Consider the following 13,405-nt stretch of genomic DNA (forward strand, 5'->3'; position numbering starts at 1 on the left):
TTATCTATATATGAGCTAAGCGCTACATTAAGTTATATATTACTGTAGTATACACCTACCTAGACAACTGGAATGTTTTTACTTTCTTATTAAAACGAGATCTACTTTGCAATTTACAGATGGTTTAGCTTACTTTTAGATACATACCGCGCCATCTAGTTGAAGCTGTAGGTGTCTCTTACAACTACATAAAGTCATGGTTTTTAAAATAATATGTTCCACCAACTTAGATTGATTTATTTGCATTTTAAATACAGTAGTTTAAAATAAAGTCAGTGGTTATAATTATTAACATTATTTTTGAGGCTGGAACAGTTATTCTGAATGTAATGGAACGTTGTAATACACACCCGAAAATGTCATCACAAACGTCAAATTTGGCCTTCAATTTCTGGGAATTCTCGCAATTTCAGTGCGAGTTGTGAGATTTTGCAATGTCCGAGTGAAGTCAAACAGGCGAAATCGATGCTGTGACCGCGTAGAGTGTCCGTCTGAAAATGACATCGAGGAGCAAAAATGCCGTGCGGAGTTACGAGACCGAGATCGAAAAGAGTCGGGAGGAGTCCAACTGGAAGAAGGCAATCGAATTGGCACTGCAGCTCAAGGCCAGGTCTCCTCAACATGGTAAGTTTCAGTTGTAATTCAGGTACTTTTTTAAGACTTGTGTGTCATTCACCATAACACTTATAATAACTCACAAATTGCGTTATATCATCAAAACAATAAGTATTGTGGTACCTTTTATTATGTAGTTTTATTACGTTGATGGACGTAACTCATTTATCATAATAATTAGTGGTTAGTTCTCACTTACAGTGTTTGTTGTTCTTACAAGTCTTGTGATGCTAAAATCTACCCAACTTTCTTATCACTTGAAAACAAATACTAAACATTTGTTGGAATGACTCAGTGAATGCTGCTCAGTTAAAGTTGTATTTATGAAATTTTATAAATACTTCTCACTATCGTCAATGCATAACCAACCCAATACAAGACATGGGTCTCCTCTCTGAATGAAATGGGTTGAGGCTCACAAGCCCTTGAGAATGTTATATGGAACTCTTAGGTATGCATATTTCCTCATGATGTTTCCATTCACTGATAAAACAACTGGTATTGTTGCTTAAATTGAAAACCCACAGAACTCTGAAAAGTTAGCGGTACATCCTGGGGATCAAACTTTGGCCCCCCTCTAAGCCTTACCTACCAGACTTTTATTGCTTTCAAATTCAAATTCAAAATTCATTTTGAATTACCAGTTATATACAAAATCACTAAGACTGGTGATTTCATTGGTTGGCGTAAGAGCAGTAGTTGATTTGCTGAATCCCCTTGGCCATGATATATAGACAGATGCTAGTTTCAAGTCTTCTAACTTTAGGTTCTAAGTTTATTTATAGGTTTAATAAGCTATTTTAGTGTTCTTTATTAAATCTGACAGTTTTATGCATGTTCAGTTAATTTAGATTTAGTCAAGTAGATAAATTCTATTAAGTTAAGTAATATTGTCATAAAGGTGCATACTTATCAGATAAATGCAAAAAAAAACCACTAGATAAAAAAACCCTTAACATTTCAGAAAGCCTCGCACATTTCCTCATTGGCGAAGGCAAGTTGGAAGCATACCTTGATGAATGGCCACCCATCAAGGAGAACATTGAGAGAGCCCAGAGGGAGCTGTCTGAAGCTCGGGGTTACCTGACATTAGCTACAGATGAGGCGGGAAAGAAGGCTGGGGTTGCACTAGATGCACATCTTTTACTTGGGAAGCTAAACTTTGCGTGCGGCACGTATGATGATGCTTTGAAGCATTATAAGTTAGCAGAACTTGATACTTTGACCGAAAAAGAGTTGCCAGTGTAAGTATTCTTTTTGTTTATGCTCAGTTTATTCTGTTTATTCAGTTAGGATATCAAAATTTTGTGCTATTAAGTTCAGATAATATAACCACATTCTGTAGTGTTATATATATATATTTTTGTTACATAGCTTATTATGTTTGTCTTATTATAATTATTAATTTCATTAGTTTATAATTTTCATAACTTTCGTAGTATATGGAGTTTTGCCTTTCAAATCTGTTGAAATAAAATAAATGAATTAATGTTAACTTTAAATTAAATTATTTAATGTCACTATAATTTTTTTTTTACTAAATGCTTATGAATAACAATTAACAATTTTTAATGTACTTGTTTTGGATAATAATTTGCTCGACTAATTTTGATGCGGCTTTCTCTGGCAGATAGCTTAATAACTTAGGAAACTTTTATATTCAAAAAAGTTTGTCTCAAAAAATAACACTCATGAAATAAGGATTGTAATTTTCAAATAAATAATATACATATTATATATTAATAATAATAAAAGGTATAGGACTTGGATCTTATTAATGGTGAAAATAAATGATTAAATTAGTAACATTACTATCTGCATAAATTACAAGTGATATCAGTAGAATCTAATCAATAAAAATTTTATCAATTTTATTACAATGACAACTGGACCCACAACTGAATTATAGCTAAGGTTTTTCCAGTACTACTTATAAAATGTTATCAAACCCATTTTTTATATATACCTTAATGACTTTGTTTCATAATTGTAATTATTTAACAATAAAAAAAATTAGACGATTAATCTCCCTGACACTGTGGTGAGCTTAGTTTTCTTTAAAATGAAAGGTTATGCATTCAATCCAGGCAGGGGTAGTTGGAGTACTTATAATTTCTGGATTTTCTTTTTCTGATCTGGTCTAAGTTGCAACTTGAAATTAATGAAATAAGTAAATTGGTAAAATAAATCACCCTTGCCTTCCTTCGGTGTGGTCGGGTAAAGAGAACGAGAACATATTTGTATCAGTACCCGAGATCTCGTGTTCATTACGACCCTCAAATTTATTTTCGTCAAAAAAGTATTCTAGCGCATTTTGAGTGTGTTTATCTTTTTTTATAAACGAGACTATTTTCTCCATATTATATTAACTATCGCAGTTGTACTATAACGGTATACTACTATAGGTGGTTGCAAGGGAGGCACCGGTGCGTTCCTAGGAGATCCCGGAGCCTCCCATTATGTACTGAGGCTGGCAACCGAGGGGGTTTTAGTGGGTAGAAATCCCACATAACCCAAATTCTCCCACAGAGAATTGGGCATCTTTTGAGAAGATTTCCCCCCCCGTCAACAAAAAAAAAAAAAAAAAAAAAAGGTGGTTTCTAAAATGTGAACAAAATGAACAATATATTCTATTTCTAATCTATTTTATAAAATATCTCAAATCATAAAATATTTTAACACAAATTTCAGGAAATATAATAACATACCTCCTAGGTACCTATAAATCATTTAAAATTTTGTAGATTAATATAAAATCATTGAATTTAAAAAGTCCGCAATTAGTTTCACTACACATCCAAAATAACTGAACTCCTAGGAACCAACATAGCAACGTTTCGTACTATACAAACAGTGTAGTGTTCGTCTAATAAAACTTTACGTAGGTACCTGTACCAATAAGTGATCACTTAAAAGATTTTGCTCAGTGAATTTAATGTTACATCGAAACTCCATTTCATTCCCGAACATAAACAGATTGACTTCGTGGAATAAAGCGTATCATGTATAATACTCAGGACTACATAAATAAAACATACTAAATGTACTTACTATGATCGATTTTGATATGAAAAGCGAAAACCCAAGGATGTTTCAAGTGTGACTATTTCCCACTACCCTACAGCAAAACACATGCTTATGAGTATTTTACCTTGAATAACTTGCACCCCACAAGTTTAATTAATACCATTTAAGGTCAGTTCAACTTGTAGTAGTATAATAGTCAAGTCAAGTTGTCTATAATAATTCATCTATAGTTTTGCAATACAATAATTAGCTTAATTATAAGTTACCAATGCCTCCGTAGCAAGTTCTGAGTCATTTCATTTCCCATCCAAACTCTAATAATAACCTGGTATGACGTCAGAGGCGTACTGCTGTGATTCAATTATAGCCATGGTTTTCTTATTAAACATTGATACTTTGCTAGCTATTGATACAGGTTTATAATAAGCTGATAACAATTTATTTTATCCATTAACAAAATCAATCCAAGATTCCAAATAAGAAATAAGAAGAAGAAATACTTTACTGTACACAATCTTTAAAAAATATATAAAATAAAGTAGTGAACAGAATAAAATAAAAAATTGTAGGCTTACAATACTTAAATGTGGCAAAAAAATATTTTTTTGTAAATCTGATTAATATTAGGAATTTTATTTACCTAAGGAAACCCTTACGGTTTCCTTGGTTTACACTTTGGGCTCTTTGTTTGTGTGTCTGTCTTTCCATATTACAGAGACCTTTAAGTTCTGATTTTAAGACAGTAGTTACTTTGAATTACCAAGTTATTTTTGCATAATATATTGCCTAACGCCCAATGCTCTCATTAAACGTTCGAACAACCAATATACTTCGATTATCTCCATCGCGCAACGGTGAGAATTTAAGTAGAATATATATATATATATATATATATATATATATATAAATATATATATATAATCGTATTAGCACACACAAAAGCCTGGTGCATTATTAATAAACGTGGCATAACGTCGGAATAGCTATGCAGAGTTCTGTTACACTTCAACTGACAGCACCTTTCCAATGTTCGACAGCCGATTGGCGCAGTTTGCAGCGACCCTGCTTTCTGAGTCCAAGGCCGTGGGTTCGATTCCCACAACTGGAAGAAAAAATTATATGTATATTCTAAGTATTTATGTATATTATTCATAAAAATATTCATCAGTCATCTTAGTACCCATAACACAAGCTTCGCTTACTTTGGGGCTAGGTGGCGATGTGTGTCGTAGTATATTTATTTATTTATTTATTTATTTATTAATGTGAAAGTGTGTCAAAACACTGCTCAACTATTCGAGCGTTATTGTTCATTTATTAATGAATCCCCGGGAGTGTCATCGGAAAGCACTAACTACGACACTTAAATATGGCATAATACAATTTTTTGTAAATTTAATTGATACATATTTGGGATCAAAAAAATAGGCGTAGTATGAAGTCGGAATCGATATGCAGTGTTTTGTGATACTTACACTAAAAGAACCTTACAAAGATCTGTGAACACGGAATGGCTATCCTGACGTTATTCCTTATTTATTCGTAAAGTAAAGCCCTAGAATAAAGTTTATAGTTGTGTTGTGTTGGAAATAAGAAATAATCAATTCAATACTAGAATTAGATCAAAAAAGTTATTCAGTTTTAGGGAGTGCAACTACTTAACTGTAATAACCTACCAACATTTTGTATAGATTTTTGTGGAAAAGTTGTAACTCAGCTACAGGAAAAACTAATTTTCAAAATTTATAACTGCTCAGCTAAATAATATATCTTTGTAATAAATAATTTATCTTTGTATAGAGTTCGAGTCACCGATCATAATAAAAATAATAATGATTCATTCAATATCGAGAATTGTTGGTCACAGAGATTTGAATGCTCTACCCTCCTCCGCTAGGAAAACCTGTTTCAGATGTCCCGAATTCTTCCAGAGACCCAACTACAGATCGGTTGATTGCTTAATTAAATGTTTCCAAACAAACAGTATTGAATAAAAAAAAATGAATGTTATTAGTTTTATGTCCTCTTAAAAGTATGTTTTCTGGAGAATAAAAAAAACTGATAAATAAAATGTAAACTCCTCCTTTGAGGCGGCACACTTTTTATGAAGCATCATGTGAAGGTGGTATGTATCTGTTGCAGGCGCAGTTTGCGCATAGTGGCGGAGTCGTACGCCATCAAGGGGCTCTGCTTAGAGCAGACCGCTCTGCCCGGCTCCAGCAGCCGCTTCAAGCAGGCGGAGCGGGAGTCGGAGATGGTGAGGATATATTTGTTCATCGGACCGTCCGCCTGTCCGTCTGTCTGTCAGATCGATAGTCTGACTCTCCTTTCGGGAGTACGGAGTTCAATTTAAAGCACGCACTTTTGAATTTTTGGCCTCATGAGCATTTAAAATTTAAGCGATCAAATATCACTCGTTTTAACGCCGAAGGACCGTAGGAAACATTCATACCGGAGTGATCTCAAAGGTCCACCGATCCGCACTCGGCCAGCGTAGTGGACTTAACGACCTTATTCCTTTTTATTCTGAGAGGAGACTATTCCATTTTTAAATTAATCGACAGATTATTTTTATTCAACCAAACGGTTTACTTCAAACTAAAAATTAACACAAAGAAAAATTGTTTTTTTTTTTTTTTTGCATATGATTTTACAAATGTGATAATAATAAATATCAAATTAATGAATAGTTTACAAGAAACGCTTATGCAATGTTATTCGATTCACAACCAATGTTTCATGATGTAGTTCATAGTTGGGTATTTGGATATAATTACTCGTATGAGACTAAACGATGCCAAGTCTCAGTCGCTATCGAACGTTCGAGAACGTGGATACGAGTGCAGTGAGGCACCGTGCTGAGCCGTGTGGCGGGCAGGTGCGCAGCTTCGAGGTGTCGTCGGAGCTGAGCCTGCTGTACCTGCAGCGCGCGCGCGCGGGCGCCGGCGCCGCGCTGGAGACGGCGCTGCAGCGCGCGCCGCTGCTGCACATCCGCGCCGGCCGCCTCGGCGCCGCCGTCGACAGGTCAGCTGCGGCCCTGCGCGCCATACTAACCACTTCATTCAGACGTTTCCATCCATACATTGTTACTGTATTACTTACACTTTTCCTTAACCACCAAGTTAGTATTGATTAGTTTCAATAAATAAAAAAAATAATCAAAATTACACTCGCCCGATCGCTACTCTCACACAGTGGCACAGTGTAGGGCAGTCGAATCTGGCAGCAAATACCTTTAGAATGCCGTTGTCGCTGGTACGTAAACGCTGTAGGAGAGAGGCTGCTTTGTAACGCATTATGGCAAAAAAGTCATTTGTTGCTGCGTCTGCGAACATTTTAGAGGCGCTACAGCGCCGCGGCAGCCTCAACAGCATTCTAAAGGCGTAGTTATATTGAACACGAAGGGCATTGTAAGCCCGGCGCGTATAAGTCATCCACAGTCCACCGGTATAGAAGGACATAACGGATTATAACGGAGAACGGGCAGCGCTTTCTGTGCTACTACTACAATCTACTGCGATCACCAATTGGGTAGTGATTCAATGGAAAAATCCAGCTAACATTGCGGTATTTTTGAGAACATTTCTGACCCTATAGATTAACATGATATAACGTCCTACAAACTTGAAGCACTGTACTCTACCCGCACTGGATAGGCTGTTATCACACTGGTTTTTGTCTCCAATAATGGACTTAGTTCAATAGCATCTAAGTAATAGTATGGTAGTAGTTCTATTTTTTTGTAGTAACAATTGACGGACCAAGCAGATAGTCTACCTGATGGTAAGTGGAAAACCGTCGCAATATCGTCCTCGTGGTATAACGCAACGCAGCTGTTAAGCCTCACTGTCTGCGGCAGGTACCGGGAGATGCTGACAGCGGTGGAATCCGTGTCCACGCAGTCGCTGCGGCTCACGCTGGCGCGGCAGCTCGCCGAGGTGCTCATGAGGGGAGTCACGGGGCAGGTGAGGCCTTTATTCATGCATGGATATGGGTATATGAAGTGAAAACTTGCGTTGAATACTATTTGGGTGAACAAAAATCATGGAACGCGTGTCATTTTCACCGAACGCTTCCCGTTAGCTATATATATACCGTGGGTATAGGTAAACATTATGGGTGAATAAAAGGCGTGAAACTCGCATAGATGTTACGTGGACTATGTACATAGATTTAGTTTTAACATCTATCGGCAGTCTCCAGTGCCTGCTACGCATGTTTATTTATTCTACTATACAAGCTAGCCCTAGCTAGATCAAAGAAGTTGTTGTTGAGTATGATTTTTGTAACATTACGTTGCGTATAGTACTCGTTTTCTTGCTCGAACCGACAGACATAGTGTAGCGGATGTAACTTTGTACGGGAAACTTAAGCCGAAGTTGTGAGCAGAAAAATTCGGGAACCGCTATAGGTCTATAATCTTTTAGAAGTCAATTTAAGTGCAGAGTTAATGTTTTTGTTAATTGGCTGCTATTCAAGTTATATTTTACTTTATAGTCAATATATCAAAAAAAATTACAATGATCAAAATTATACGTCAGGGAAATTCGGGAAGGCACACACTGCGTTTACCGGTCTGTTGTGTCACTCCAGGAAACGACTGCAATCCCTCAAGCTGTGACCGTGAATGTGGCTAATTGTTCTCCTGCGAGTTTATACCCCCGAATATGCTAGTCAACAAATGAACGTTCCAGGTGTACAAAGCGCCGCAGAAGGTGGCCTCCCCGCCGCAGCAGCAGGGCACGCTCACTCGGAGAAGAGAAGAGCACGTGTCCGAGGGACCCTGGAAACCGAAGAAGTACGCGGGCATCAATCAGGTCAGGACACTTATTACTCAACACGTCATAAAGTTTACTTACAGAAATTCCAGCTGTCTCTTACGGTTTGAAACTTCTTCTCCCTCATTTGAGATTGTGTCTTTTAGCTTTGCTCTCAAGATGCTTCACTAGCAAGCTTATATTTCTGAAGTTGTTCTGTCCATTGTTTTCTTAATGGATTAAGTTTCGAAGTCACAAGTTAAGCAGGATAAAATTAATTTGTTTAAAGGTTTCTTTTTTATGAGTAATTTGAAACTCTTTTATATTCATAATTTTACCCCACAGACCAGTATTTTGCACACTGTAGAATAGTATCTTTAATTTAATATCTACACGGCACAGGTCTCCTTTCAAAATGCCAGTGTCGAGAAATATGGCCTTAAACCATATTCCTCGACACTCGAAAATATGAGAGACACCAAACGCTTCCTAAGAACATTACGAAGAATACAAAAAGTTAGAGATCGAGGACCCCAAAAGGCTATCAAATCTGGTCATTAGGGGATATGGTGTCCCACGTCCAAGTCTATAATGGAATCCCCGCAGTTCGTGCCGCGGAACGAGTACGAGGAGGTGGTGCTGCTGTTGCTGGTGGGCGAGGCGATGGCCGTTCGCGACGCCGTGCTGTCGCAGAGCGCCGAGTTCGAGGCGGCGCGCGAGCACGCGCTGCGCAACGCCGTGGCCGTCGTCGACCTGCTGGCGCTGGCCAGCGTGCGCTGGGGGCAGCTGGCGCTCGTCATTGAGGTTAGCGGTGTGTCAGTGACTCCTCCAACGCTCCTCCAACGCAACGCAAAGTAGGCTTTGCTTGCGCGCCGGTACTGTCAATGAGTACACAAAATAGTAGACTCACCTTACTACCTTGGCCTCTCAGGCTGAAACAGGGGTTTCCAGGTAGTAAGACAATACCGAAGATCTGTTTGGTGTGGAGTATACGGATTGAAGATTAAGTATAGCAAATTAAGCTTAATTTTCATACTATATTATGATGGATTTCCGCAAAGTAACGCCTGCTTGTATCTAATACCGCTTTTGAACCGCCAAGTCGGTCCGTTGGTACCGGTTCAAGGCTGATAACACAAGTTTATCAGCCTTGTCGTTAATGAATTCATTAATGGTGTAGTAACCACGATCGATTAAATGTGTTTTAATATATTGTTTTGAAAGAAAATAGTGGAGATCGAGTTCGAGACCCGGCACGCACCACTAACTTTTCGGAGTGGAATCTGTCGGCGTGTGAAATCTACCAATCCGCACTTGGCCAGCGTGGGCTAGACCCGTGCCGGTAATGGGTTGCCGATGATGATGATCTAATATTAGCTTCGGTACCGTGTTGTGGGGTATATGCCCTCCCGTCCTGACGCGCAAGTGTGTCGCAGTCGCTGGAGCGCGCCATGAAGTTCTCGTTCGGCTGCGCGCACGTGTGGCGCCAGCGCGCGCTCGCCACGGCCGCCGCCGCGCGCTGCCCCGCCGCCGCGCCGCCGCCCGCCGCGCCCGCGCCGCTGCTGCCGGGTGAGTCCGCATTCCGAATTCTAAATTCGAATTCATTCATTCCCAGTAGGCCAAGTTTATAACGTCATATTCCAAAATGTTTTCTTCATGTAGACCTTATCGCGTTTAACATGTTACCGCTAGTGTTAGGTGATGGTAACTGCATTCGATAACTGAAAACTAAACTTTTTTTTGTTATCACCATCTCACAGTCGAGTTAATATTTAGCTATTTTTTATTCATGTAGACTTTATCGCGTTTAACATGTTACCGCTAGTGTTAGGTGATGGTGATAACTGCATTCGATAACTGAAAACTAAACTTTTTTTGTTATCACCATCTCACAGTCGAGTTAATATTTAGCTATGAAGTAAAAACAATTCATACCCAAATTTTTTTTACGATACCTACATGTAATCCCTTATATTATAATAGGATTTTTCTAAAAGCTTTGAACTGGTAATTTGTTATAAAATGTTTTACAATTACCCTTAAATGAATTACTAATTTTATGCAGCCTAGTAAATTGCACTACAAGTTTATTTTTACTTCTAATATCAGAATTGTTACAGTGCACTTTCTTTTTAATTTTTGTTATATTTTTATGTACGTAAATAAATTTTTCAAATATGTATTGATTATACACTGTCATTATTTTAGTTTCTTTAAATTTATCTCTTAAAAACTCTTTGGGGCCCACTTTATACAGGATGTTTGGTGCATCGTGTGCCAAATCGAATCTGATGATTGGAGGGGTCTTTGGCTATCTCTTCAGCCCTCGTAAAAAAATCTTGCTCAAACGGTTTTTTTTATACTGATTTTAAATTGTTTTTTTAAAAATTGTAAAAATTCTACATTTAAATTTTAATAAAAAATAAAGTTGTTAAGTATTAATTAATTTTCTTTTTAATCTTTAATTTGTAACGTTTTACGCTTCTTTTGAAACTAGAATTACACGCCAGCAACATCTAGTTTTTGTTTTACAGCCCCGCAAAGTTTTTTTTACGTAAAAAAATAAGCTTGAACGTCAACTTTCGGTTTTAATAAAAAAAAAACTAAAAGTGATCATGTTCTTCCAATTTTTTTAAAACATCTCTGGACTGTCCCCTTTCTAATGGTGTGCAATATGCCATGAAAAGTAATTAGTAACATCACTAATTTTCAAATTTTCTAAACTTGGTCGCAATTTTCTAATATTCAACAGGTGAAAGAAAAACAAGGGTTTGCGTAAATAACACTCACAATTCACAAGGCAGATGACATTTTCTGTCTCTTTCATAAAGTTATACGCCCGTTGTTCGTTTAAACAGGCAAAAATAGTTTTTTCACTCTAGTGAAGCGAAATCTATCTTCTATTCCTTTCTTGCATAGTGCAAACCTGTTTGAACCAATCGCGAACGGGCCCCGCGTCGCGTCGACACGGCGGCCATCTTATTTTTTAGTCGAGACATCACTGCCTCTGCTGCCTAACGTGTGTGCTAGCTTACTGTACTCCACGATTCTTTTATTTAGTTTTCGTTAAGTTTTGTTGTTTTTTGTTACGTTTTATTTACTTTTGGTGTTATTGTTAAACTTTGTTGACTTTTTTGTTGTTGCAATGACGACATACTCTAACGAGGAATATGCGGACATCATAATGGTTTATGGTGCAGCCCGTGGTGTCGCTCGTGCAGCGCAACGACTTTACCAGGAACGCTTTCCTGGTCGACGATTACCTGGCCGCAGAGTCTTCCAAGACACATACCGACGTTTACGCGAGACTGGGAGTGTCAATTTTCATGAACCAAGGGGACATGTTGTGCGACATAATGTTGAAGTGGACGAGAGAATACTGGCACTTTTTGAGGAAGACGACACAAGAAGCATTAGATATGTGGCGGCACAACTTGATATTTCAATATGGAAAGTGTGGAAAGTCCTTCGACAAAACGAAAAATATCCATTCCACGAGACTCCGGTTCAAGGTACGTAATTTAAAACCTTTGTTTGACGTTGCCTTTGTTTAGCAGGTATCCATAATCTTCTAGTGCAATTAATTACTGCTCAAGGGGAATTAAAAAGATTTTTGGTTGTTGCAGGTCTTGAGGGTGGCGACTTTGACAGACGAATGCACTTTTGTCGGTTTTTGTTACACACAGATGTGGATAATCCTGATTTTTTAAAAAGAATACTGTGGACTGACGAATCCAAATTTACCAGAGAAGGGATTCTTAACTTGCACAATTTACACCATTGGGCACCGAAACGGCAAAACCCACATGCCAAAAGACAGCAATCTTTTCAAAGACGGTTTAGTGTGAACGTTTGGGCAGGAGTGATTGGGAATCAGGTAATTGGACCGCACTACCTGCCTGATAACTTAAATGGCGATAATTATTTAGAGTTCCTGCAAAATGATCTGCCGGAATTATTGGCCGAGGTGCCCGTGTTTAATGAAGATGTGCCCATAGTATTTCAAAATGACGGCTGTCCCGCGCATTGGCGTTTAACTGTGAGGGAATACCTCGATAATGTGTTCCCCAATTCGTGGATTGGGCGCGATGGGCCTATTGCATGGCCTCCACGTTCCCCAGACTTAACTCCGTTAGATTTTTATGTCTGGGGACGTGCCAAAGAGCTAGTATACGCCACAGAAGTCCCAACGAGGGAGGTACTAATACAACGCATAGAAGCGGCCTTCGGTACAATTAAGAACGAAATACGGCTTCGGACTACAACTGTAACAATACGTCAAAGATGTCGGGCCTGCATTCGAAACAGGGGTGAACAATTTGAGCAGAATTTGTAAAAATTATGAAATAAATGTTTCAAATGCAATGTATTATTTTTATTTCAAGTAAAACCTACGAAATTTAAAAATTTTACCTGCTTGTGAGTTTTATTTACGCAAAAACTTGTTTTTCTTTCATCTGTTGAATATTAGAAAATTGTGACTAAGTTTAGAAAATTTGAAAATTAGTGATGTTACTAATTACTTTTCATGGCATATTGCACACCATTAGAAAGGGGACAGTCCAGAGATGTTTTAAAAAAATTGGAAGAACATGATCACTTTTAGTTTTTTTTTTATTAAAACCGAAAGTTGACGTTCAAGCTTATTTTTTTACGTAAAAAAAACTTTGCGGGGCTGTAAAACAAAAACTAGATGTTGCTGGCGTGTAATTCTAGTTTCAAAAGAAGCGTAAAACGTTACAAATTAAAGATTAAAAAGAAAATTAATTAATACTTAACAACTTTATTTTTTATTAAAATTTAAATGTAGAATTTTTACAATTTTTAAAAAAACAATTTAAAATCAGTATAAAAAAAACCGTTTGAGCAAGATTTTTTTACGAGGGCTGAAGAGATAGCCAAAGACCCCTCCAATCATCAGATTCGATTTGGCACACGATGCACCAAACATCCGGTATACTGCACGAACAGCCCAGAATCAGCCGCATTACCCATAATAATATGCC

The 13,405-nt window shown here is 37.8% G+C and overlaps 1 protein-coding gene across 1 annotated transcript in view; it reads left to right on the forward strand.

Moving 5' to 3' along the window:
- The first annotated feature begins 398 nt into the window (after window positions 1–398).
- LOC120630004 (tetratricopeptide repeat protein 7B) overlaps window positions 399–13,405 on the forward strand; it is a 29,638-nt gene continuing 16,631 nt past the window's right edge. Inside the window, exons 1-8 of the mRNA XM_039899121.1 lie at window positions 399–624; window positions 1,580–1,859; window positions 5,785–5,899; window positions 6,521–6,666; window positions 7,502–7,607; window positions 8,337–8,459; window positions 9,006–9,203; window positions 9,836–9,968. Coding sequence (XP_039755055.1) covers window positions 498–624; window positions 1,580–1,859; window positions 5,785–5,899; window positions 6,521–6,666; window positions 7,502–7,607; window positions 8,337–8,459; window positions 9,006–9,203; window positions 9,836–9,968 — 1,228 coding nt within the window. The 5' untranslated portion in view covers window positions 399–497. The remainder of the gene's footprint in view (window positions 625–1,579; window positions 1,860–5,784; window positions 5,900–6,520; window positions 6,667–7,501; window positions 7,608–8,336; window positions 8,460–9,005; window positions 9,204–9,835; window positions 9,969–13,405) is intronic.

This window comes from Pararge aegeria, chromosome 15 (assembly GCF_905163445.1).
Source record: "Pararge aegeria chromosome 15, ilParAegt1.1, whole genome shotgun sequence".
Classification (NCBI taxonomy): domain Eukaryota; kingdom Metazoa; phylum Arthropoda; class Insecta; order Lepidoptera; family Nymphalidae; genus Pararge; species Pararge aegeria.